This window comes from Cnephaeus nilssonii, assembly GCF_951640355.1.
Source record: "Cnephaeus nilssonii genome assembly, chromosome: 8".
NCBI classification, from domain to species: Eukaryota; Metazoa; Chordata; class Mammalia; order Chiroptera; family Vespertilionidae; genus Cnephaeus; species Cnephaeus nilssonii.
The window spans coordinates 27058911-27086020 of NC_137079.1; the positions used below are offsets into that span (position 1 = coordinate 27058911).

General features: G+C 48.3%; 2 protein-coding genes across 4 annotated transcripts in view; both read left to right on the top strand.

The window, feature by feature from the left end:
- The first annotated feature begins 36 nt into the window (after window positions 1-36).
- Window positions 37-22761, top strand: POMK (protein O-mannose kinase). 3 transcript variants are annotated; one of them, XM_079778480.1, is made up of 4 exons: window positions 37-124; window positions 4069-4250; window positions 5326-5628; window positions 16176-22761. In XM_079778480.1, the coding sequence occupies exons 3-4, from the start codon at window positions 5347-5349 to the stop codon at window positions 16944-16946; spliced, it is 1053 nt and encodes a 350-aa protein (XP_079634606.1). In that variant the 5' UTR covers window positions 37-124; window positions 4069-4250; window positions 5326-5346; the 3' UTR covers window positions 16947-22761. The 3 variants fall into 3 exon arrangements, with proteins under 3 accessions (XP_079634606.1, XP_079634608.1, XP_079634607.1); XM_079778482.1 differs by lacking the exon at window positions 37-124 and adding an exon at window positions 171-1286; XM_079778481.1 differs by lacking the exon at window positions 37-124 and having other exon boundaries at window positions 3421-4250.
- Window positions 22762-23431: 670 nt separating this feature from the next.
- HGSNAT (heparan-alpha-glucosaminide N-acetyltransferase) overlaps window positions 23432-27110 on the top strand; it is a gene marked incomplete at its 5' end in the record, with an annotated part of 30749 nt that continues 27070 nt past the window's right edge. The window contains one exon of the mRNA XM_079778669.1: window positions 23432-23684. Coding sequence (XP_079634795.1) covers window positions 23432-23684 — 253 coding nt within the window. The remainder of the gene's footprint in view (window positions 23685-27110) is intronic.

Consider the following 27110-nt stretch of genomic DNA (forward strand, 5'->3'; position numbering starts at 1 on the left):
CTCCAGGTGTCCGGCGGGCGGTGGACACCAGGGGGCGCCAGGGGGGCAGCCTCGCGATCGTCCTGCCGGGCTCGTTTCCGGCGGCGCAGGCGCAGGAGGCCGCGAGCCCTGCCGGGGTCCGCAGGTAGGCGCGCGCGTGGGGATCGGGATGGGGGCCTGTCGTGGGGGGCAGTGGCTGTGCACCCGGAGGGCGAGACCAGGTGCTGCGGGGCTGGCGCGGAGCGCAGCTCGGCCTCCGCGGGCTCTGTCCCTGGCCCGGCCCGCGCCCCCAAGCCTAGCCCGGGCAGCCCCGCCGCGCCTCTTGGGCGGCTCGCCCGGAGTCTTACCGGAGGCCACGCCGGCCCGGGCAGCCGCGTCCACGCGCGGGGCCCCCTCCGCGTCCGCCCGGCGCGCGCTGGACAAGAAACACCAGGCTTTAGGTCCTTCTCCCAGTTTGTTCTGCACGCCATCATGCGTGCCAGCTGTGCCAGCTGCCTCCAAGCTCTGTGTTAGGCGTAAACGTATGCTGCTCTTTTTTAAAAAGCAGGATTTAGCCATTTTATTTATTGACTTACCTTTTTTTTTTTTAAGAGAGAGAGGAAAGAAGGGGGACAGAGAGAAAGAGAGAAACATGGATCGGTTGCCTCTCATATGCGTCCCGACCGGGGATCGAACCTGCAACCTAGGGATGTGCCCGGACCAGAACCCGCAACCCTTATGGTGCAGGGACCACGCTCCACCCAGCTGGCCACCGGCCGGGGCTAGCTGTTTTATTAGTGGTCCTGTCTTCTCCGCCTCTTATCTTTACTATAGAACCTGAAAGCTAAGTCAGCATCCGGAATATTTAAAACAATTATTTTAATTAAGGGTTTCATTCTAAATTGTACTGAGTGACATTAATCTGTTTCTCCTCTGGTTGTATAAGATATTTGTTTTGTAAATTGGTAAAAACTGACTTTCTTCCATTGCCTTTCTTCCCTTCCTCCTTCCTTCCCTCCCTCCCTCCCTTCCTTCCTTCTTTTCTTTTTAAATTAAGCTGAGTGTAGAGCAGTGATTCCCAGTCTTTTCCCGGTTTGCCAGCTTTTTCCTGTCAATGTCAGGAATCCCTTGTGTCTGAACAGTGCCTGAATTCTCCTACCCAACTGGCCCCAGTCGTTATTCAACTTGCTGGGTATTTTGCACAACCCATAACATTCCATGTTTTTTTGCTTATTTCTGGACAGAGAAGTTCCTCGGCAACATGGTCTTATCCCAGGCTCGGGGCATCCTACCCCAGAAATACGACTTTAAAAGAAAAAGCCCATCAGGTATTGAGATGGGCTAAAGCCTTTTTTTAAAGAAATGGGCTCATGTGGTGAAAATAAAACTCATGCATGGGAATTAAATGCACCAGGGATTCTCAGACTTTAGTGTGCATCTGAGCCACCCGAGGACTTGTCAGCACAGATTTCTGGGTCCCACCTCAGCGTTTCTGATTGAGTAGGTCTGGAGTGAGGAGGACTCAAGAACTTGAATTTCTCACAAGTTTCCAGGGGATGCTGTAGGCCCAGGGACCACAGTTTGAGAACTACTGACCTACACCTCCTTGTGGAGGGTGATTTCTTCCTGGGAGGGAGCAGTATAGGATTGGGCAGGGCCCACAGGGGCTTCAACTGTATATGTAATATTTTTATGTCCTTAAAAAAGATCTTTAAACACGATGCAGTGTTACCGGACAAAGCTGAATAGATGTCCATAATCCTCTCTCAAAAATCAATTAAAAAATATGTCCTTGAGTGAGGATTAAAAAAAAAAAAGAAAGAAAAGGAGGCTGAGTAATGTTGGAGCAGTTCAGTAGAGCCAGGGTTTACTGGGCACCTCTTAATGACAGCAGGGATAAGCAAAGCAGCCTTTTCTTCAAATAATTAGAAAAGGCACACAGAATTATAGAAGAGCCATTATTTCTAAAATTTCCTGCTTAGAGGAGCAATGTCACTGTGCTGACCTTTGACCTGCAGCTTCCCTGGCCGGGGTAACTGGAAGAATAGAATTGTCATTTGCTGAGATTGTGAACACTGTGAAAACAGCTCTTTGGGAGGGAAAAAGCAGGTGCCGAGTTTGGGAAGTAGGCGATTGTGAATAACATGGTTGTAAGCATTCACCTACAAGTGTTTATAGGAATGTATGTTTTCTTGGGTATCTACCGAGCAGTGGGTGATATGGCAACATTTTGTTTAACTTTTTAAGGACCTGCCAGACTGTTTTCCACAGTGGCTGCACCATTTCACATTCCCACCAGCAATGCATGAGGGTTCCTATTTCTCCACATCCTTGTCTACACTTGTTATTGTCTGACTTTTTTATTACAGCATCCTAGTGGATGTGTGGAGGGATTTGCATTACCCTGATGGCTAATCAAGTTGAGCATCTTTTCATGTGCCTATTGGCCATCTATATATCTTTGGAGAAATATCTGTTCAAGTTCTTTGCCCATTTTAAAATTGAGTTATTGTATTTTTTATTGGACACTTGGGAGCCGTCAGCAGGAGGTGGAGAGTCATGATTCTGGATAGATAACCCCCATGAGGGAGTGAGTGACGAGGTCCAATCTGAGCCCTGGGGCACCCGGCATTCACAGACAGAGACTGGGGGAGCCACCAGAGTGAGGTTTCCTGGGAACCAAGTAAAGTGTTTGAAGGAGGAGGGAGTGATCAGCTATGCTGAGAGGTCAATACCAGGACTGTGAATTGACTGTTGTGTTTACCAATGTAGAGGTCACTTTGATAACGTCAGTGTGGGTGGAGTAGCATTGAGTTCAAGAGAAATGGAGGAGAGAGATGGAGATAGTGAGTATGGATTGTTTTTTTAAGAAATATATTTTTATTGATTTCAGAGAGGAAGGAAGGGGAGGGAGAAATAGAAACATCAATAATGAGAATCATTGATCGGCTGCTCCCTGCCTGCCCCCCACTGGGGATCGAGCCTGCAGCTGGGGCATGCGCCCCAAGCAGGAATTGAACCGTGGCCTCCTAATTCACAGGTCGATGCTCAACCACTGAGCCACACTGGCCAGGCAAGTATAGATAGTTTTTTAAGAAATTTGCAGAAAGGGAAGGGAAAAATAAGGCAATAACTGAAGGGGAAATAGGGTGAAGGAAGAATGTTTGAAATGATGGGGGAAGTTAGGGCATCTTGGCCATGATGCAGGAGAAGAGGGGAGACCTGCTGGGGCCGTGCCCGTGAGCAGGCGGGAGAGGGATCTGTGCACAGCTGCAGAGCTGGGAACCCCACTTTGTTCCTAGTCACAGGAGAGGAGGTACAGGGAGCAGGAGCCTGCGATGTGGTGTTGGCAGCTTGTGGCAGTGCTCTCTGGTGGCTTCTGTTTTTCCAGGAAAATAGGTAACAGGATCATCGCTGAGAGAGAGGGTCGGGGTAGAGGTGATAGTGTGAAGAGAGGGGGACGTAGGCCATGGGAATGAACCAGTCAGGTTTATTGACCCACTGACTGGGTGAGCCTGCACCGCGTTGGGACCTGGTGTTTAGGCAAAATTGAAATGAAGCTTTATTTTGATGGGCTCAAAGGCAAGCAGGGCTGTCTGTAAAGAGGTCACGTTCTGATCTGGATTGCAAAGGGGACCCCAGGGTCTGGTTTCCTGGGAGACTGCCAGGTTCACACAGATGCTCAGCACCGCCTCCAGACAAGCGGACAGGGCCTCCGTGACCGCGGCTGGGCTGCGGGAGGACTTCCCGCCGCTGCTGCGCCAGCCTGGGAATCAAGAGCCCGAGGGTCACCCAGGCACAGCGAGGGCCCCTGGGGAAGACGGGCCATTTGTACGATTGCCATTTGTCTGTGCAGAGCGGCAGTTTTCAGGTAACAGACCTTGTGGTCCTTCATGGCGGGGTACTTTCAAACCAGTGCCCGGGGCCCACCAGAACACTGACTGACCTGGTGTCCGGATGGAGACCTGAGCTGGCAGAAGGAAGACGTACCTAGAAGGTCACGCTCCGGGTCACAAGTGTCTCAGACCCCAGAAGTGCAGGGTCAGGTCTGTCACTGATGTCCCCCGTGCATCCCAGTGCTGATACTGACGCACCATATCCCTTGTCGAGGTGTTGACACAGTTCCATCCTCATTCGTGAAGAGCGCCTGCCTCCAGCACCCTGCGTGTCAAGCACCTGATGTCCAGGGCCCTTCCCCAGCCTTCTCCCCTCCCAGCCCTCCACCGTCCAACCACTAAAGCTGCGATGCCTGCCTTCACCGCGGCCCTCACACCGGCCAGGGCATTCCTTTGGTGAGTGACCATGCCCTGAGCGGTTACATAGTGCGAGCTCCATCTCTGCATCCCCTCTCTCCATTCTCGCCACCACCATTCTCGCTCACCTACTCGTTGGCTCGCATCCCGGCTCGTGGCCAGTCCCTCGGCCTCAGTCCCTTCCCCCCACAGAGGCACCTTTCACGCCTGCTGAAGAGTCGCCTTTGCTGCTTAAAAACATTAAGGAGCTTTGAGTACCTTCCCAGGAACATGCCAGTTCCTTTGCCGGGTTCCAGGGCCTTGCAGCCCCACCGACCACCCCGGCGAATCCCCTACTGCTCTCCTTTGTCCAGCTTCTGCCCCAGCCCCCCTGGACGAGCACCCCCAGTTTGCTTTCATTTGACTAACTCGTCATTGAATATCAACTCGGTGCAAACACGGTGGGAGAGTCAAGACAAAACCGGACGCACACTAACACCTCCCTTCTAATTGAATCTATAACAGAGGAGCCCAGACTGTGGTTTGTAATAAGTACTGAGAGCAGCTGACACTGAGCCTAGTGTTCAGGCATTTCTTTCATCCTCACGAAGACACCAAAGTGCAGGATCCTTGCGTATAAGAGGCCTAGAGCAGTGGTTCTCAACCTTTCTAATGCCGCGACCCTTTAATACAGTTCCTCATGTTGTGGTGACCCCCAGCCATAAAATTATTTTCGTTGCTACTTCATAACTGTGATTTTACTACTGTCAATGAATCGTAATGTAAATATCTGTGTTTTCCGATGGTCTTAGGCAACCCTGCTATCGGTTCTCAACCTGTAGGTCTTGACCCACAGGTTGAGAATCGCTGCTATAGAGACTAAGGCCATCGGAAAACACAGATATTTACATTACGATTCACTGACAGTAGCAAAATCACAGTTATGAAGTAGCAACGAAAATAATTTTATGGCTGGGGGTCACCACAACACGAGGAACTGTATTAAAGGGTCGCGGCATTAGGAAGGTTGAGAATCACTGGCCTAGAGGGTGGGCCACCTTCAGGCCCTCATCATCTAAACACCTCACTGAAAATAAAAGACAGCCGATATTACTTGTTTCATTTTACGTTCCAGGAAATCACAGAGGATAACAACATGGAAATGAAGCCCCAGGATGGTAGAAGGAGCCCCCCCCACAGGGAGGTGCCCCCGGTTGTGGGGCTGCTGCTGGCCTTGGCTGTCATGAACGCGCTCCTCTACCTCTGCCTGGATCGCTTCTTCATCGCCCCTCGGCGTTCTGCCCTGGACCCCCGGCACTGCCCCTACGGTCACTTCCGAGTGGGGCAGATGAACAACTGCTCAGCGTGGCTGTCCTGTGAGGAGCTGAGGACAGAAGTGCGGCAGCTGAAGCGTGTTGGGGAGGGAGCCGTGAAGAGAGTGAGTTCCCGATTATCCTCTGTGTTACCATCGCGGTGTTGGTGGGTGGCCATTTGGGAAAGCAACTTGGCATCGTGAGCCCAGCAATTGCACATCTAATAAAACAGACTGGTGGAAGGAAAAAAGCTAAACGCTTAAAGAAGTGCTTTGCTTTATTTTTGTGTTTTTTTATAATGTATTTTTATTGATTTCAGAGAAGAAGGGAGAGGGAAAGAGAGAGAGAAACATGAGTGATGAGAGAGTATCATTGATCGGCTGCCTCCTGCACAGTCCCCACTGGGTGGGGATCCAGCCTGCAATCTGGGCACGTGCCCTGACCAGGAGTCCAACTGTGACTACCTGGTTCATAGGTCGATGCTCAACCACTGAGCCACACCCGGCCAGGCTGCTTTGTTTTTGATAGTAATGGAAAAGTAGAAATAGTAACTGCAGCAGTATGGTTAATTAAGTTATGGTCCAACCAACCACTTGATAGAATATTCTGTAACCATTAAGTGTAGTTAGGAACCTGGGCAGCAACATGAAAAAAATTTAGGATGAGAAGTAAAAAAAAACCTAAAAAAAAACAAAATACAAAATTGTTGAATATACTGTTTTCAACTGCAAAATTATGTATTTATGTAGAAAAATATAAAAATGATAGAAATTGTGCTACAGTGAAGGATTGTGGGCAATATTTTTCATTCTTACTACTCATACCTTGTGATGGTATATTGATTTTTTTTAAGTTTTTAATTTTAATGAGAGAAACCAAATGGGTGAATTCGGTTCTCAGAGGCTTCAAGAGCCCTTGTCTTATCAGCAAGGAGTGTGCGCTGCATTTTGGTGGTCATCGTTTCCATGGTAACCGAGGCTTACTGATAAAACAAAGAGCGACTCTAGAAGCCCGTTCAGGACTGTTGAACAAAGACAGTTCCTTTGTGAGGATGCATTGAATGACTAGTGCAAGAGAAGGAGGGAGCAGAAAATGCATGAGGGGGCTGCCGCTTGATAAAGTGCTGGTCTTTATTTTGGGAGATGGGGACCCCGGCTGCTGCTCCCATGAATGTGGAAAGGAGGCATCTTAAAGGAAGAAGTCAGTTAGGAAGAAGGGACAGGCGTTTATATAAAGTAAAACCATAAAACAAGGTAACTGGTTCTTTTAAAGATTCACTCATTCATTGTTGTGGCTGTTAGGGGTGAGGCCGTGAAAGAAACCAAGACCCTTGAAGCTTGCTTTCTAGTTGGGGAGTCAGACAATCAGGAAAATAAGCAACTGTGTAATGAAACATGTCCGTGATGCGCTGTGAAGACAAAGCAGGGCGGTGACAGGCTTGTTCCTAGGTGGCCGGAACCGTCCGAGAGTGAGCTGTGTGGATATTTGGGGGAAAGATGTTCCAGTAGGAGAGATGGGTACCAGCAGCGGCCCCACGATAAACCTGCTTGGTTGTCTGGGGAGCAGGAAGGAGCCCGTGAGCCCAGAGGGCAGGGTGAGGAGGAGAGGTAGCACACAGAGTCAGAGGGGGACCGGAGGTGGCCGGGCTAGGCCTGGCAGCTGAGAGACGGTCACAGCTTGACAAGGTGTTCGCGGTGGATTCAGTGAGAAATAGTGGATTCAGTCCTATTTTAAAGGAAGAGCCAATAGATTGCATGTGGGGTACAAGGGAAAGAGGGTGACTGCGAGGTGCTTGGCCTGGGTAACAGGACGAATAGGTTCGTCATTACCCGACACAGAGAAGAGGAAGGAACAGACGGTGTGTGTGCGTGAGGCGGACACGCCGAGGCCATTTAGATGTCCACACGGAGACGTCGCCAGGCAGTTGGTTGGATGTACGAGTCCAGCAGGTGGAGGTCTTGGTTTGGGGAATATACATCTGGGGTGGTACTGAGCGCATTCGGATGTGAAGAAATCACCCCCAAAGGATTAAGGAGAGAAGAGGACATAGCAGTGAATTTGTCCCCTCCAAAGAGGTTGCCGCTAACTTGTTTCGTATTCTTGGAATCACTTGGAACATTTTAAAATTTATTTTTGGGAATTGCTTTTTACCTCAAAGGATATGTTTTTGCGTAGCTTTGATGGTGGCAAATCATTGTTGTATGAGGACAGACTTGATTTTAGGGAATTCTACACATCGTGCCCATCCCAATATGCGATTTAATAATGTGGGGACCAACTCTGAGGAATGTGGTTTGTTTATTAGTGTGACTAAAAGGCTGTTACATTTATTTTGTGTGTGCTTTTGGCCAAAACTTGCTCTCAGGGCAAAGGTATCCTGAGCACCGATGCTAGTGGGTTGGGGTCAGGAGCCTGTTCGTCTTGCCCCAGCGTAGACTCTCACTGCCCTCCAGGAGACCTGGAGCCTCCAGAGGATCATTCCTATTGGTACACAAACACACACTCTTTTTTTATATATATATTTTATTGATTTTTTTACAGAGAGGAAGGGAGAGGGATAGAGAGTTAGAAACATCGATGAGAGAGAAACATCGATCAGCTGCCTCCTGCGCACCTCCTACTGGGGATGTGCCCGCAACCAAGGTACATGCCCTTGACCGGAATCCAACCTGGGACCCTTGAGTCCGCAGGCCGACTCTCTATCCACTGAGCCAAACCGGTTAGGGCTCAAACACACACTCTTTAAATAAGAACTTTTATTCCCCCTCTCTCTGTAGTAAAACTGCCATAGCTCTGTCTCTCCTCCCTCATCTCCCCTTCCTTCTTCCTCCCTTATTTGAACAAGCCCTGAAGGAACGAGCTTCCTTCCTTTCCACACGGGTGGGCGCCCCTCCTCACTGACACCCCACACTGGGAGGCATGGGTTTCTCAGTAGGGATTTCTGTAACCAGACTTCCTGACGCCCCACTCTCCGCCCCCCACCTCCTCCCTAGTGCCCCTGCTGCAGTAATTCCTGTCTCATTGAGGCCATTGGTGCTACGTTTTCACTTTCTGACGCGCTCCTGCCTGCACTCCCCGATTTACCCAGCAGAGAGGTCCCGTGGCCATCGTCCTCATCACTCTCCCACACACGCTTGCCACAACTCCTTTGCGGCTCTCTCCATCCTGCCTGGCTGCAGAGCCCCAGACCCAGTTGACCCACTACCCATCTGCACTTGAGCACAGCTGTGTGGTTGAGTGCATGACCACAAATCTCAGCGGTGCACTCAGCACAGACCAGCTGGCCCACTCTGTGCCTGTAGTAACTTTTCCTTCCCAATCTCTGAGACAGATATTTCCTCAACACCCCCAGTCCCTGACTTAGCTGACGATCTGGTTACTTAAGTTACATAAGAAGCCGCCTATAGGGAATTTCCTCATCTTCCCACCACTAGTCCTCGAACCTCCAGCTCATGCGTGGTTGGTCCCTGACTTCTCACAACCTCCCTCACTTCAGTCTTTCCCTCCCTCTCTTGCATCATCCGTGTTTCCCACTTTGAGAATCGTTCCTACTGGCACACAAACATGTACTTTGAATAAGAACATCCTCTTCTCTTTAGCGCCCCTCCCTCTGTAGTAAAACGGCCATAGCTCTGCTGCCTCTCCTCTCTTTCTTGCTTCCGCCCTCTGCCCTGCGGCTCCCAAACTCCGCCTCTGCGCTCAGACAGACGCCAGCGCTTCTCAGGTTGGCGTTCCTCTGTCTTCCTCTTGCTCCTTCTCGCAGTCCTGATCCAGTTGACTCCTCTCTGCTTGCAGCCCTGGCTCTTCACGCTATGACGTGTTTTTAGTGTTCCTCCTCCCTCACGGGCCACTCCTGATTACTCTCCTTTGCTGCTTCTGTTCCCCATCTTGCCTCCACATCAGAGAGCACTTGGGGACGTTTAGCAATGAGTAGAGATACAATGAGTAGAGATGTACATTTGAGGTTGTCATAACGGGGGTTATAGGGGGTGCTGCTGGCATCCAATGGGTAGAGGCCAGGGATGCTGCTAGTCACCCTTAACAAACAATATCTGGTCCAAAATGTCAGCAGTCCTGAGGCTGAGAAACCTTATTCCTTTTGGTTCCTTCCTGGACCTCTTTTGTCTTCTTTAGATACACGTTTAGTTGATTTAATCTAGTTCCATTGCTTTAAATACAGTTTATATGCTGGTGACTCCCAAATTTATATCTCCAGCCTGTACCCCTCCCCTGAGCCACAGATTTGTATATCCAACTATTTATTCCACACCTCTGCTTGGAGGTCTCTTGAGCATCTAAGTACATCCCCTTTGGCACTTGCTAATTCCCTGTTCTGAAACCTGTTCTTCCCCAGCCTTAAAATCGCAGAAAACGCCATCACTTCTCACCTAGTTGCTCGAGCCCAAACCTGGGAGTCATCTGGAGTCCTCTCACCCACATCCCAAACTTGTTCGATAACCTCTGTCCCCGACCCATGGGAGTGACGTCACCATTAGCTCTTGCCTTGGAACAGGCACCCCTGCTTCCACTTTTGCCCTTCACCATGCACCAGGCAGAGTCATTTCCTAAACACAATTCAGATCACGCCGTTCTCTTCCTTAAAACCCCTTCAGAGGCTTCCCATTGCCCTTAGGGGGAAGAATACAAACCTCCTACCATGATCTGCCACACTCCCTGATCTGGGCCCTGCTACCCCCTAAACTCACCCCAGACATCCTCACTCCCTACTCTGCACTCACCTACCTTTCTTTCTTTTCTTAATATATTTTTATTGATTTTAGAGAGGAAGAGAGGGAGAGATAGAAACATCAATGATTGGCTGCCTCGTGCAGCCCCCTACTGGGGATTGAGCCCACAACCCAGGCATGTGCCCTCAGAATTGAACACGGGACCCTTCAGTCCGCAGGCTGATGCTCTGTCCACTGAGCCAAACTGGCTAGGGCTCACCTTTCTTTTTTGGTCCTCGATGGAACAGCCCTTTCTCTCAGGGCCTTTGTAGTTGCCGTTCTCTGCCTGAAATCCTCTTCCTCCACCTCTGACTTGGCTAGTTCCTTGTCATCCAGGTCTCAGCTCAGATGTCACTTCTCCCAGCGGCTTTCCCTGGCACCCCCATCTGAACCCCACCCCTCATGAACTTCTCATCTGTCTTCTGCTGTGTTGTCTCTCTCTTATAAACTTAAGTTCCCTGAGGGCTTAGAGGAGGGTGGGGGGAACGTCTGACCCAGGGGTCAGGCCATAGAAGGCCCGAAAAATCATTTGGTCTGGCCCTGCCACGGCATTGGGGTGAGTTGATTAAATGTTTGACCAAATAGAGCAGGCTAATTTTTAAGTTGATAATTCTGTATGGCCCATGAAGGATGTTATAAATATCCAAATGGCCCTGGGCAGGAAAAAGGTTCCCCACCCTGGCTTAGAGGGTGTGTCCTCGGCATCTAGCCCAGTGCCTGATTCATAGAACACATTTTATTTATTAAGTTGTTTGTTTATTTTTTTACTTATCTTTTCTTTCTGGTCTTTATTTAATTTAATTTTTTTCACAGAATGCATTATAGGTGCTGGAAGTCAAAGGCTCATTTGTTAAATCCTTATAAAATATTGGCTTACCTTTGATGGTTTCCTCAGTATGCAAACATCCTACTCCCACCTTCTTTCTCCAGTCTGTGTTTTTGGTTTGTGTTTGGAGTTGCCAGGGGCATGTGTCCTCGGTCTGGAGCAGTGAGATCAGTTGTTACCTGAATTATGTATTTTGAAGTGTAAAATAACAGTATTCATTTCTCATTCATTCATTCTTTGCAGGGTCCACCTCCTCATGCCTCTTAACCTTGGATCTTTCTCCTTCTGTGCTCGCCCCCTGGGTGGCCTCATCCCACCTCGGGCCTTTGTCTGCAGCTGAGACTTCTCTCCCAAACTCTCTAGACTTTTCTACCCAACTGCCTATCCCTCATCTCCACCTGGATGTCTGGAAGACTGCTAAAGCTGAGGATGTCCCAGATCACACATTCCCTCTACTCCCCCGCCAAGCCTGCTTGTCCTTTATTCTTCCCATCGCCACTCATGACAGCTCCCTCAGTTCACTGCTCCAGCCACCAACGGGAGGCGTCCTTGACTTCTCTTTCTCTCACATCCACGTCCAGTCCCTTAGCAAACGGTAGTGTCTGTACCGGCAGAAGAGATCTGGAACTTGACTGCTTCACAGACTGCTACCTGTATCCCCTCCTCCCCATCCAAGCCACCATCATCTTGTTCCAAGAGCATTTCAGTAGCCTCCAAAGTGGTCTCTGCTTCCACACTTGCCCTCCCCTCGAACCCATTTCAGTCGATTCTTAACACAGCAGTGAGAATGCTGCTATGAAATCCCAGGTCAGATAGGGTCACAACAACGGAAAGGCCTCGCAAGGTCTGCGCCCCTCAGCAGCCTCCGTTCCATCCCCTTGCTTATTCCACTCTGGCCGCCCTGGCCTTGCTGATTGGCCGCCTCTGGGCATGCTCCCTCCCCGCATGTGGCCTTTGCCCTGGCTGTTCTTTCTGCCGGATGTAGGCCCGCAGAGATTTTATGGCTCCTTCCTCTCCCTGCTTCAGGTTCTTGCTCAGCCATCACCTCAGTGATACTATGTAAAGTTGTAAACCTTTCCTTCTTTTTTTTTTTAAATATATTTTATTGATTTTTTACAGAGAGGAATAGAGAGTTAGAAACATCAATGAGAAACATCAATCAGCTGCCTCCCGAACACTCCCCACTGGGGATGTGCCCGCAACCAAGGCACATGCCCTTGACCGGAATCGAACCCGGGACCCTTGAGTCCACAGGCTGACGCTCTATCCACTGAGCCAAACTGATTAGGGCAAACCTTTCTTCTTTAATTTTTCTCCAAAGCACATTTTACCTTCCAATGTACTTTATACATTTTCTTTACTGTGCCTCCGGCACTAGAATGTAAATTACATAGGGGCAGGGATTTATTTCAGTTTTTTAATTGACATAAATACAGTTGACCTTGAACAATGTAGGTTTGAACTACATGGGTCCACCTACATGTGAATTTTTTCAGTTACTTCACTTTGTTCAATTGACTGCAGTACAAACTAAAGTTGTTCTGGGATCAGTTGGCAGTTGGGAATCTATGTATGTGGAAGGTCGACCTAAATTATAAGATTTTCGACTGCGCAGGTGATTGGAGATTCTAATCCTTGCATTGTTCAAGGTCAGCTGTACTTGTTAAGTGAATGAAGATGGATTTGACTACATAATAGCTAAATTCTTTGAATTACAAAATATTGTAGGGCAGGGGCAGGCTAGAAGGGGTCAGTGGGGGAAAAAGGGGACCTATGTAATACTTTCAACAATAAAGATTTTTTTAAAAAGTCTCTGAGATTCTGCCCAGCTTGGACCACTCCTGGGTGCCATGCTCAGTTCCGGAAATAACATTTTCTGAGGAACACTGACAAAGCAGAGGGGAATGACGAGATGGTGGGAAAATTCAAAAGCTACCCTTGTTGGGAAGAAATCAGGCCAGAAAGGATGAGGCTGAACCAACAAACACATTTGTCAGAGATGGGTGGTTTCTCTTCCTCAGGACACAGCGGGACCACGTTTTGCAGTTGTCCTGGCAGGTCCGTGTGGCCATAGACTGAGTTCTAGCCAATGGACTGTGGGTGGAAGTGATGTAACAGTCCTCCAGGCTCGGCCCCTGAAATTGCCCACATGCAGTCCTTGTGCTCTTCCCCCTCCACCGGGCATGGAAGCCGTCTGTTGAAGAAGGCAGAGCCCACACTGGGGATCGAGCCCACAACCTGGGCATTCCTTTCAAGATGGAAGGAGCCTGGTCTCTGAATTACTGCTTGGAGACAAGCCTCCCACCAATCAGAAACACTGAATTAAACTTTATATGAGCAAGAAACAAACTTGTACTTAGGAAGGTTCTCTTTTTAAAAGGCACCCTTGCCAAAGCAACTAGAGTCATTAGCCTGGAGAAAATTTGGAGGTGGAGAGTGATCATGATATTCAGCTTCAAATATCTGATGGGCCACCACAAGTTGAAAGATTTATGGAGGATACTCCAGGTTTCCTTGGAAGACTACGGAAGGACACTGCGTAATGTGAGACCAATAAAGCAGCCAAACCTTCATGTGGAGAAGCTTGCAGGAAAACAGGCAAGAGAGCAAAGGTGAAGTGCAGACTCAGGTCTCCGTTCCTTGTCCACATGCTGATTTGTGATGGAACTTCAGGGATGTCATTTAACCTCTCTTGGGTCAGAAACTTAAAGTAAACAGAAAAATTTGGGGAAAATAAAAGTCTCTGAGATCCAGGAAGTATTAAATAAACTCTATGATTAAAAAAAAAAAAAGATTGTGTAAGTGAATTATTCTCTAAAGTTTGTCTTTTACATTTATAATAAAGGATCACCTGGATAATATAGAAGAGCTCCTAGAATTTAGTAAGCACAAAGCAAACAACCCTATTGAAAACTGGATAAAGGACAATGAACATCTTTCCACAGAAGACATACAGAAATGCCAATAAAGATGAAAACCGCTCAGTCTCAGTAAGCAAAGAAATTGAAATTGGAACAGTAAGATGTTTTTTATCCATCAGATTGGCCCAGATTACAATGATTAATAGGATTTGGTGTGATTAAGGCTATAGGAAATTGGATTCTCTCATACACGATTGGTGAAAGCGAGTGTTGGCACAGACGTTGGAGGGTGCTGATGGTAGTACACATTCTTTCAGGAATCCACCTACTTACCTAGCTTATTAAAATATTTGCAGATGTTCACAGAAATGTAACTATAAGGCTATTTATTGTAACATTAGAGCCTCAGTGCACTGGTAGGGTCCCTAGCGGCTGCCAGCTGGGGCCTCCCTCTCTTTCCCTGGCCAGCCCCGCGCCCTAGTCAAACTCCCAGTCTAGGGGACAATTTGCATACTACGCTTTTATTATATAGGATTGTTGTTAAAAAGAAAAAAATGGGAAATAATTTAAATTTCCATCATGTCTTTAAAATCATGTTACAGGTCTATACAAAATTATAGAGCTAGATGGGGAAGGGGACTCAATCCATTACATGGGTTTTTCTATTAGTGAATTGTCCTCAGATCCAAAAGAAATCTTCAAAGTCCTCTGACCCACCTCCATTTGATATAATATTTGAGTTCTTTGAAAAATGTTTTAAAATATGAAAGTAATATATACATTCTGGAAAAGATGGAAAATACCAAAACGTGTAAAGAAAAAATATCACCCAGAATTGTACCATATTAACTGCGAGCTGAAACATTAGCCTATTTCCTTGATTTCTGTGTAATTTTATATCCTGTTTTCATTTGCAGCATACTTTTATCTGTGAAAACTCTATCAATGTATGCATTTTGTTGACCACGTAATATTCTTTTAAGTGAACCTACCATAACTGAACAACCCCCCATTCTTTGATGGATGGATAGCTTCCAGTTTGTTTTTGTAAATAATGTCAGATTTTTACTCCTAGAACTTTTTTTCTATTTTAAATTATTGCCTTAAATAGATTATGGACTTAGATGTTAAAAGTTCTTGATAAATCATGCCCCAGATTTCTTTCTTACGTTCACAATGAAGAAGCAGAGCTCAGAGAGACACAGCCCACTGGGGGCAGCAGCAGCCTGGGGCAGGGATCAGGCCTCGGAGCTGTTTTCTCTTCTGCCTTTCCTTTGGGAATTTAAGGGGAAGATCAGAGGTTCTTAATTACAGCACTTCCTGCAAGCCTTTCCTACCTAATCATAATTGAGAATCCAAGACAGTACCGTACAATTTTCTGGAAGCTGTGAACCAGGGCAAGTCTGGTGTTTGTGGCATTTCAGCTCCTGCTTGTACAGCTGAAGTCACACAAACCCACAGACCATGTCAAAATGTTTACCTGACATAGAACTATTCCTATTTGTGGTTTACTGTGCTACCTTTTACAATTAATGAGTAATCTTGTTATGTGTGATGGGCTGGCTGGGCTCACTGCCTGTGTAGGATTTTCCAGTCATCTCTTCTCCCCCCACCACTCCCCCTTTGTGATACAGTATTTTGGAGCTGGTAGTCTGTTTGCCACTCAGTGCCTTACACACGCAGTCCCCTCTCCTGGGAATGTGTTTCCCGTGCTCACATCCACCCTGCAAGCCCTGGTCATCCTTACAGCAGGGGGTGGGGAACCTTTTTTTCAGCCAAGGGCCATTTGGATATTTATAACATCATTCACAGGCCATACAAAATTATCAACTTAAAAATTAGCCTGCTATATTTGGTCAGACATTGAATTAACTCAGCCCTAATGCCTTGGTAGGGCCAGACCAGATGATTTCGCAGGCCTTATACGGCCCCAGGGCCGGACATTCCCCACCTCTGCTTTAGAGCAATTCCCAGGAACCTTCCAGCACCCTCTCCGATGGCCAGACGGATGGGCTTGCAGCACCCTGACCAGAGTCAGTCCCTTCACATCCTCCCGCTAGTATGGCACTTGCCTCGCTGGTATCTTGTGTTTGCTCATACGTGAGTCTTTATAACTAGACTGAGAGCAACCCTAGGTCCGCGTCTGTGTCTCATCAATTTCTGTATCCTCTGTACCATATCCAGTTCTTAAAGAAAGAAATTTGTGGAGTTGTTTCCCGGCTCCCTAACACAGGTGATGTGCTCTGGCTGTGTTTCAGGTCTTTCTTTCCGAGTGGAAGGAACGCAAAGTTGCTCTCTCACGGCTCACCAGTCTGGAGATGAAAGACGATTTCCTCCACGGACTGCAGATGCTGAAATCTCTGCAGAGTCAACACGTTGTCACGCTGCTTGGCTTCTGTGAAGAGGACAACACTATTCTCACTGAATATCACCCCTTAGGGTCGTTGAGCAGCCTGGAAGCGACGCTCAACCTTTCCAAGTACCAAATGGTGAACACCTGGCAGCAGCGGCTGCAGCTGGCCATGGACTACGTGGGCATCATCCACTACCTGCACCACAGCCCCCTGGGCACGCGGGTCATGTGCGACTCCAACGACCTGCCCAAGACGCTGTCCCAGTACCTGCTGACCAGTAACTTCAGCATCGTGGTGAACGACCTGGACGCCCTGCCCCTGGTGAACCGCAGCGCCGGGGCGTTGGTCAAGTGCGGCCACAGGGAGCTTCACGGGGATTTTGTGGCTCCGGAGCAGCTGTGGCCCTATGGAGAGGACGTGCCTTTTCGCGACGATCTCATGCCCTCGTACGACGAGAAGATCGACATCTGGAAGATTCCCGACGTCTCCAGTTTCCTTCTGGGGCACGTCGAAGGGAGCGATATGGTCCGATTCCATTTGTTCGATATTCATAAGGCCTGTAAGAGCCAGACTCCTGCAGAGAGGCCCACTGCGCAGGCCGTTCTGGACACTTACCAGAAGGTCCTGAGTTCACTCAGAGACACCGTGACGTCTCAGACCAGAGAAATGCTATGAAGACTAGTCCGGTCAGTGAAGGGTGCGAGTTAAGGAACAAGTGGAACCGTTACAGCAGTTCTGCTCTGACAGTGAGCTTGCTGCTGTTCAGCCAGGTGGCTCTTCCTCTGTACCCATGTGCACATGTGAGCGGCTGCCTCTGCTGGCCACCTGGGCGGAAATTGCTAAGCCAGAGCAACCGACTTGATCTAAGTCTGGCCTCACTTCTAACACTGATCGCTCCCAGCAGAAGATGCAGAGAAGCAGTGAATCTGACCCGTATCTGAAGGAAGTAACTACAGAAAGATGTAGCTGCAAAGAGCCTTTCCCTGTCCTAATAACTGAGTTTGTAAGCTTGTAAGAAAGGTAGATAGAGAAGATTTTTAAATGGCAGTATATGAAAGAAACATAGAGTAGTTCTCCAAAGAATTTTCTTTCCTCTTTTTTAGATGGTAATCAACATACCAGGTCCTGGGACTATCCCTGGTCTGCTTCACTTTTATGGGTGAGGCCACCCTTACTGTTTTAAATGATTGCTCTGTGAAGCTCCAGTGCCATTCTCCTTCCTAGGAGCTTAAGGAGAACTATGATGGCATGCTCTTTGAAATTTGTTTTTAAATATATTTTTACTAGAGGCCCGGTGCATGAATTTGTGCACGGGTGGGGTCTTGCCAGCCAGCCCCGAACGGGGTGAGTGGGGCCGATCGGGGGTGGGGTTGGGGGGAGGGTCCGTGGGCAGTTGGCTGGCTGGCCCTGCCCCCTGGTCAAACTCCCAGTCGAACTGCCCATCGAGGATGCAATTTGCATATTAGCCTTTTATTATATAGGATTGATTTCGGAGACAGAGAGAGACATCAATGATAAGTGAGTCATTGATCAGCTGCCTCCTGCACGCCCCTCACTGGGGATCGAGCCTACAACCTGGGCATATGCCCTGACCAGGAATTGAACCGTGACCTCTTGGATCATAGGTCGATGCTCAACCACTGAGCCATGCCAGCTGGGCTGAAATTTTTAATGAATAAGGAATATTTATAACAACAAGTATGAGGGAAATGACATGTGTTACTGCCTTGGATGGTAGTTGTGATATTCATGTTTACCTTCCTGCTGGGTTTTCTCTGTCCAAAATTATTGTGAACATTTTACATCAACACTGTCACTCATGACTGGAAAGTATCAAACCCTTTCACTTGAGTTGCACGATTGAATCTTCAAAAAAGCTCTTTCCTTGCTCACCGTCATCATTTGCAGAGGATGATGGATTTGGTGCATATTAATCATCCCTAATAAGGTGGTTAGAGCTGACATGGAGGGGTAGAATCACTGGAATCACAGGGACCCCAGAGTTTCTGACTCGGAAGGTCTGGGATAGAGTCCAGAACTTTGCATTTCTAACTGGTCCCCAGGGCAGTGACAACCACTGCCCCTGTCAGGGCACCACAGGCACTGATACGGCAGGAGTATCAGTCTGATCCCCTAGTCTACGGCCTGTGGTTGACTGGGTCCTCTGGTTGATCAGAGAATGTGCTTGCCCACAGTGTTGTTTTAACTGCTGCTTTTTGTTATAAAAACTGCCACAACCCACTAGGAGGGCTGTAATCAAAAGGATGGACGATAACAAGTGTTGGTGAGGATGTGGAGAATTGGAACCCTCAGACATTGCTGGTGGGAATGTAAAATGGTGCAGCTGCTTTGGAAAGCAGTCTGGCACTCCTCAGAAAGTTCAAAATAGAGTTACTGTGACCCAGCAATTCCACTCCCAAGTATTTACCCAAGTGAACTGAAAACAGGTCCACACAAAGAATACCTCAAATTCAACATTTCCCAATTTACTCTTCTCTGTACTGGATTTGCTGCTTCTGTTTCCTACGTCTGTAAGTGGCACACCATTCATCTGATTTTCTAAGGCACAAACCTAGTTTACCTATATAATAAAAGCCTAAGTGACCTTTATGGCAGAATGACCAGAATGACCGGTCGCTATGATGCGCACTGACCACCAGGGGGCAGACACTCAATGCAGGAAGCTGGGCTTATGGCTGGTGAGCGCAGCTGTGGTGGCGGGAGCCTCTCCAGCCTCCACTGCAGGCAGGAGGTAAAGAGTGAGGGGTCCAGGACTGCGAGAGCCCCAGACTGCGAGAGGAATGTCTGACTGCCAGGGGGATCAGGCCTAAGCTGGCAGTCAGACATCCCCCGAGGTGTCCTGGTCTGCGAGAGGGTGCAGGCCGGGCTGAGGTACCACCCTTCTTTCCCTGCACCCTCCCCTCCCCATGCACAAATTTCGTGCACCGGGCCTCTAGTATATAATAAAATGCAACCAGTTTAAGTGTACATTGTAGTGAGTTTTGATACATTTATATACTCATGTCACCACCCCTACAGATAAAACATAAAACATTTCCCTCATAAAATTTCCCATGTGTCTCCCCCCACCCCCTTCAATCCTTTCCCAATTGCTGGCCTCAGGCAATGACTCTGCTTCTTTTTAGAAAGATTAGAATTTTCTCCCGAATATCATAATTGGAACCATACAGTATGGTATAAACATTTTTGTGCCTTTTTTATTCATTGCAACGGTTTTGAAATCCATCCATATTGTTGTTTATATCAGTCATTTATATATTTTTTATTTTAAAAATATATTTTATTGATTTTTTACAGAGAGGAAAGGAGAGGGATAGAGAGTTAGAAACATCGATGAGAGAGGAACATCTATCAGCTGCCTCCTGCACACTCCCTACTGGGTATGTGTCTGCAACCAAGGTACATGCCCTTGACCAGAATCGAACTTGGGACTCTTGAGTCTGCAGGCCGACGCTCTATCCACTGGGCCAAACTGGTCAGGGCAGTAATTTATATCTTTTTATTGGTAAGTAATATTCCATTATATGTATGATCATCAGTCATCTGCTGATGGACATTGGGTTGTTTCTAGTTTGGGGCTTTTATGAAATAAACTGCTGTTGCCATTTAAATACAATTCTTTTGTCTTGGGTAAATACCTAGGAGTGTGCCTATGATCACATTTAAGTATATGTTTAACTTTATAAGAAACTTCTAAACAGTTTTTCAAAGCATCTGTACCATGTTATATTCCCACTAGTAGCCCATTTGCAGGAAGAATCCTGCAAGCGGATGCTGTGGCCGTGTGCGCTGCCACTGCCGCCGCCATTGCAGCCGCCGTGCCTGCACCCGCAGGCCGCTGCTGCTCGCCCCGCTCCGCCCTGCCCCGCCCAGGCTTTCCCTCTGGCAGCCACCTTGCTTTCCGCTTTTCCTTCCTCTTCCTTCTAAGTTGTCTTCAGTCTTCACTCCTCCCTCCCTCAGCGTATGCAAACTAACCGCCATCTTTGTTGGGTAATTTGCATACTTACCGGGATTGGCTGGTGGGTGTGGCTTGGGCGTAGCAAAGGTACGGTCAATTTGCATATTACTATTTTATTAGGTAGGATTAGCAATGTTCAAGAGTTCCATTTGCTCCACACTCTTAGCCTACCCTTGTTATCAGCTCATTTAATTTTAGCGATGCTAGTGGGTGTATAGTGCCATCTCATTGTAGTTTTAATTTGCATTTTCCCAAAGATAAATTTTTATGTTTATTGGCCATTCACATCTCTGGTGAAGAGTCCAAATCTTTTGCCTATCTATACTAATAAAAGGGTAATATGCTAATTAGACTGAACATCTTCCGGACGACCTTCCAGATGTCCTTCCGGACATCCTTCCCGACAAAGCCATGTTGGCGGAGCCAAGGCAGAGGAGGTTAGAGGCGATCAGGCTGTCAGGGGAGAGCAGTTAGGGGGATTAGGCTGGCAGGCAGGTGAGCGGTTAGGAGCCAGAGGTCCTGAGGGGGTCCCAGATTGGAGAGAGTGCAGGCCGAGCTGAGGGGACCCCCTTCCCATGCACGAATTTCGTGCACCGGGCCTCCAGTTTTTAAATAATTTGCTTATTATTAAATTGTAGGAGTTCATTGTGTAACCTGGAATTAAGTCTGTTACTAGATATATCTTTTGCAAATCTTTTCTCACAGCCAGAGGCATGCCTTTTCATTTTCTTAACTGTGTTTTATTTAAGTTTGTGTTTTAAAATGGTTTAGGCCAGTGATGGGCAACCTTTTGAGCTTGGTGTGTCAAACTTCGCCAAAAAACTGAGCATAACTCGAGTAGTGTGTCACTTTGAGGAAAAAACATTATTTCGCAAATGTTTCATCCTCAGGAGCAGCAAATGTTTCATCCTCGGCATGCAGCCGCCTCAGCGGCCGCGTGTCATCAGAAATGGCTACGCATGTCAGTGCTGACACGCATGTCATAGGTTCGCCATCACTGGTTTAGGCCTAGCCAGTTTGGCTCAATGGATAGAGCATCTGCCCGTGGACCAAAGGGTCCCAGGTTCATTTCCGGTCAAGGGCACGTACCTAGGTTGCAGGCTCAATCCCCGGCCCTGGGTAGGAGCAGGAGGCAACCAATTGATGTGTCTCTCTCACATCGATGTTTCTCTTTCTCTGTCTCTCCCTCTCCCTTCCACTGTCTCTAAAAAATCAATGGAAAAAATATCCTTGGGTGAGGATTAACAAAAAATAAAATGGTTTATATACTGTTTAAGAAAGTCATGAAGGTTTTCTCCTTTATTTTCTTCCAGAAGTTTTATAGTTTTAGCTTTTACATTGAGGTCCATATTTCATTTCTCATTCGGTTGTGTGTATGCTGTGAGGTAAGGGTTAAAGTTCACTTCCGCACGTAACATCATTTATTGAAATGATTGTTTTAGCATCATTTATTGAAAACATATTTCCCCCATTAAATTTCTTGGGCAACTTGGTGAAAAACCAGTTCTGTGCGTTTACTTTTCGAGAGGCTCTATCTTGTTCTGTTGATCTCTTGCTACCTTATGCTGATAACACACTATCTTGATTACTATAGCTTTCTAGTAAATCTTGAACTCAGATAGTGCAAGACCTACAATTTTGTTGTTCTTTTTCAAAATCATTTTACATTTCCATATAAATTTTAGAACCAGCTGTCAATTTCTACACACACACACACACACACACACACACACACGAAATAACCTACTGGGATTTTTATTTGGATTGCACTCAATCTATATAGATCAGTTTGGGGAAACCTGGCATTTTAACAGTAATAGTTCTTCTAATCTATGAACATGGTAGAGCTCTCCAACTATTTAGGTCTTCTTTAATTTCTCTCAGTCATGTTTTGTAGTTTTTAGTGTTCAGATCTTATACCTGTTTTGTTAAATTTATTTATGTATTAATTTAAAAAATTCTATTGTAAATGCTATTTTTAAAAAGTCAAGTTCCAGTTTTGTTTACATCTTGATATGAAAATACAGTTGATTTTTGTATATTGACTTTGAATTCTGTGACCTTGTTAAATTCACTTATAAATTCTGTTAGTTTTGGGGTGTGTGTGGGAGATTCCTTAAGAGTTTACACACATACATTTATTCATGCCATATTTGCATAAAGCCAATTTGTATGCTGTTTCCCTTTCCTTTCCTCGCCTTCTCGCACTGACCAGGACCCAGGGCAATGCTGGGTAGAAGTGATGAGTCCTGTTATCCTTGCCTAGTTCCTGACCCAAGGGGGAAACATTTAGTTTTTCAAGTGTCATGTTAGCTGTAAGTTTAGCATTTATCTTTCCATATGTGTCTTTACACTTTTATTACATATGCATTTATCCCTAATCAACATATAGTATTGTTGTTCTTGGCTTTACACTTTACATATAAGTTATTACAAAGGCATTTCTGCAACTTGCATTTTCCCCTCTGCCTTATTTTGAGATTCATCCATTTCAATACATATAACTCTAGATCATCAATACTGCTGTATATATACCATCACATCCATTTCCTCTACTGATGAATATTTAGATTATTTACAGGTTTTTGCGACTATATCCCATTCTCCTACAAGCATTATCGCACATGTCCCTTTATAGATATGGTAGTTTCTCCAGTCTTATAGCTGCGAGTGCAACTGCGGGGTCATCGTGTCTGCTCGCCTTGAACTTTATCAGAGATTGCCAAAGAGCTCTTCAAAGTGCTGGTACACGATGGCTTTTAAGTCTCATCTCTCTCTGGATCGTGAATGCCTTGGGCCTGGGGCTCTGCCTGTCTTACTTACCAGGCCATTTCCAGAACAGTGGACAGAAGACACCAACACCCATTTGTATGTTGAATAACCAGACGCAGGAATTTAACAGAATGCCTCTCAGGGAGGTGATCAGAGACGGGAGTAGTGGCTTGTGGCCTGCGGGAGGCCCCTCTTCTGGATGTTTCTCCGAGACAAAGGCAGTGCATAACCTGGAGAGAATCTTGGTCCTCTGCTTAGGTCCTTTCCTTAGGAAGGTTCCCAGAGCGCAGGGCCCAGCGTGGCCCGGCCCCTCGGACCTTCCCACACCGACAGGCCCCGCCCCCGGCTCCCGCACGCCCCGCCCCCCCTGGTGACTCGGGCGGCGGTGACGGCATTCGGGAGGGAGGCGATGACGGGCGCGCGGCCGCGCGCCTCCAAGAAGCGCAGAGCTCGGGAGCGCGGCGGCGGCGGCGGCGGCGGCGGCGGCGGCGGCGCGGCGGCCGAGGCGGCGCCCGGGCGGGAGCGGCGGCCAGCGGCAGCGGCGGGCGGCATGAGCTGGGCGCGGGCCGCGGGCCGGGTGCTGGCCGCGCTGCTGCTGGCCGCGTCCGCGCTGAGCGCCGCGCTGCTGGCCTCCGGCGACGCCCTGGAGCGCGGCACGCGAGGTGAGTGCGTGGAGGCTCCGGCCCGCGCGGCTCGGCGGCCCCCGCGCCCCTCCCGCTGCCGGGACCGCAGGGCGCGCGATGGCCCCCTCGGTTTGGGCGACGCGACGCCCCCTCCCGGCCCCGCGCGAGCGCTCCGAAAAGCGAGTCTCCGGAACTAGAATGTTTGTTTCTACTACGCGGTGGTGGACGTGTCAGGACCAGGAGGCTGGCGTTAGCGTGCTGGCCGCTGTCGCTGGCACCCCACGGGTCAGCATCGTGCAGTGGGGTGGGGTGCACATCCAAACGGCACCCACCCCAGGGCGAGAGCTCGGGGAGAGCGGGGCGGGAGCGGGGTGCGACCTCTCCGAGAGCCGCGCCCCGCCCGCCCGGGGCTGCGGGGCCCCCCGCGTCTCAGGGCGACTTTTGTGTGTGTGCCCCTGACCCTCCCCGGTGCAGAGCTGGATGAGAGGGGGGCTGACCCAGAGCGGTGCATCCGATGCGCATCGCTCTTCGGGACCAGAGTGCGGCGGATCTTCCGCTCAAGTGGAGTCCCTTCCCCAGAGGAATAGGATTTGGCCCGGGCCACGCTGCGGGGCGGGAAAGCGGGAGCGGGGGCGACGCCCTGCCCCGCGGCTGGAGCTGCGGGACCCCCGTGCCAGTCAGCCCCGGTCCCGAGCTGGACCCCGAAAGGCCTGGCTCGGCGCTGGGATTACAGTCGGGAGCGAACGGCCAGCGGCCAGCGAGCGTGCAATGAAACTCGGCAGGAGGCAACGTGGGGAGGGCGGCGATCGCACAATTGGGTCCTTAAAACTCGGAGTCCGATCCCAAGCGAACCTCCCCCCAGCCTCCCTCAGGAGACTTTTTACTTCGGGGGTGACCGGAGGAAGAGTCGAGGTTGTGGTTTATGGGCACCCTGCGGTCTGTGGGGATGTCACTGAGGGAGGTTCGCAGCCTGGAGGCGTCTGGTGCGGGTATTTTTTTTTTTTTGCCAGGGAAGTGAGAGGCCGGGAGGAGAGGCGCTCAGCGTATCCACTGTTTCCCTAAAGCCTGGGAACTGGCCAGTGCAAATGGTGAAAATACAAATTCCAGGGCCTTTCTCTAGCCCCCTGGAACGAGGACCCCAAGACCCTCCCCAGATGGTACTTTGGCCGGGGATTGTGGGATCAGCCAAGTACAGCAAACCCTCTTCACCCTTTTTCTGAGTCAGAACACGGGGGTTTTGGGTGTCAGGGTGAAGTTCAGACTGCCCCTCCTCCCCAGTCAGAATCTCGTAGGGCGATGACAGAATAAATTTTGAAAAAGTATGTTAGCTGATTATGTTTTGTATGCTGCCTCCCCCACCCCTGGACTCAATCTGGTCCTCTCCCCCTTCTTTTATAATTGAGGAAACAGCCCAAGAGGTTGCATAATCTGCCCAGTCACAATGCCAGGGACAGAGCCGTACAGTGCGCTTCCTTTGTATTTTAGCAGCAATTCATAATAATTATTTTAGGGGAAGAAAAGTAGTTTGCAAATAGTAATTGCATGCAGTGAAGGAAAACAGTAGTATTCTTTTTGTTGTTGTTGTTAATCCTCACCGGAGGGTATTTTTTCCACTGATTTTTAGAGAGAGTGGAAAGGAGGGGGAGAGACGCAGAGAGAGAGAGAGAGAGAGAGAGAGAGAGAGAGAGAGAGAGGGAGGGAGGGAGGAACATTGATGTGAGAGAGACACATCGATTGGTTGCTTCCTGCAAGTGCCCAGAAAGAGGCTAGAGATCAAGCCCGCTACCCTCAGGTACATGCCCTTGGCCAGAATCGAGCCTGTGACCCTTTAGTCCCTGGGCTGATGCTCTAACCATTATGCAAAACTGGCTAGGGCAAGAACATAGTATTCTTAAGTGATCCACTCCAGAACCTTCACCAAGCTATGAAGGACAGCCAGAACTTCCGTGCCACCTGGAGCCCAGGTTTGGGCTGGACAACTTCCTACTAAGAACTCCATCTTCATATGATTTGAGGATTCAAGTTTACTTTAAAATAGAAGAAAAAAAATTAAGTAGGCTACGTCCTTTAAAATATGCCCAGCAAAGATACTCCTGAGCAGAGAGATAGAACCAGAATTTAAATATTTGGAAGTGGAATAAAAGTCAGATACACAAATTACCGTTACCTTAGGGCCGTGGTCAGCAAACTGCGGCTCGCGAGCCACATGCGGCTCTTTGGCCCCTTGAGTGTGGCTCTTCCACAGAATACCACGTGAGGGCGTGCACATACGGTGCAGTTGAAACTTCGTGGCCCATGCGCAGAAGTCGGTTTTCGGCTCTCAAAAGAAATTTCAATCGTTGTACTGTTGATATTTGGCTCTGTTGACTAAAGAGTTTGCCAACCACTGCCTTAGGGCTACTGAAAGGTGACTTTATATGGTTTATATCCTCACCTAGACATTGTAGACAGGAAGAAGAGGAGGGAGTTGCTCTATTTTTTAAAATATGTTTTTAGTGATTTTAGAGAGAGGAAGAGAAACATCCATCAGCTGCCTCCTGCATGCCCCCTATTGGGGATTGAGTCCGCAACCCCGGGTATATACCCTACCAGGAATCAAACCAGTGACTTTTTGGTGCATGGGACAACACTCAAACCACTGAGATACACACCAGCCAGCTGGAGTTGCTCTTTTGCAGATAATGCTCCTTGAGTGTTACCCTGATATTTCTAAAGTCAGCTGTGTCAGGAGTTGGCAGCTTTTCTTGAAACTGAGCATCAGGTTCAATTTCAGTGTCATTGGATGGCTTAGGAATTGCATACTTTGTGTGTTTGAGGGATACAGACTCGTTGATTTAAAAAAAAATATGTTCAAATGTTCAAAAAGTACAAAGATGTCAAAATCCCCTGGCTTTGCACTCATAGTCTCTCTGATGGTTGTTTTCCACCTTGGCTGCATATTAGAATTTCTTGGGGAGTTTTTGTTATTGTTTTGGGGAGGAACATTTGAAAACCTTGCTGGGGGTACAGATTCTGATTTAATTGGTCTGGAGTGGGGCCAGGGCTTTTGTGTTTATTGTTATTTTTTAAGCCTTGAAGGAAGCTTTCATATTACTAAATAAAAGAGGCTGGATTATTCCCTTTCTAGTTGTGTTACTAGTTTCCTGTGTTTTCCCTCTGCCTAGAAGCTAGAGGGTCAATTCATTTCTTCTTCATGTAATATTTTTATATATATAAAAGCCAAGCTACAGGAACGACAGAACAACCGGAACGACCCGTCGCTATGACGCGCACTGCGACAGCCAACCAGTCCGATCGGCCCCCCCCAACCTCCCTCGGCCCCCCCACCCCCCCATCGGGCACCATGGGGCCAGCCAGACCCCACCTGTGCACGATTTCATGCCCCTGGCCTCTAGTAATAGATATAAATGGCTCAGTTGGTCTCAATGAAATGTTTTGCTTCAGCTTTAGCTAGTATTAGTTCAC

Excerpts from the sequence above, each read along its gene's own strand:
- POMK (XM_079778480.1), top strand. The coding sequence starts at position 5,347 with ATGGAAATGAAGCCCCAGGATGGTAGAAGGAGCCCCCCCCACAGGGAG. Across the intron at positions 5,629-16,175 it reads GGGAGGGAGCCGTGAAGAGA|GTCTTTCTTTCCGAGTGGAA; the intron begins GTGAGTTCCCGA and ends GCTGTGTTTCAG.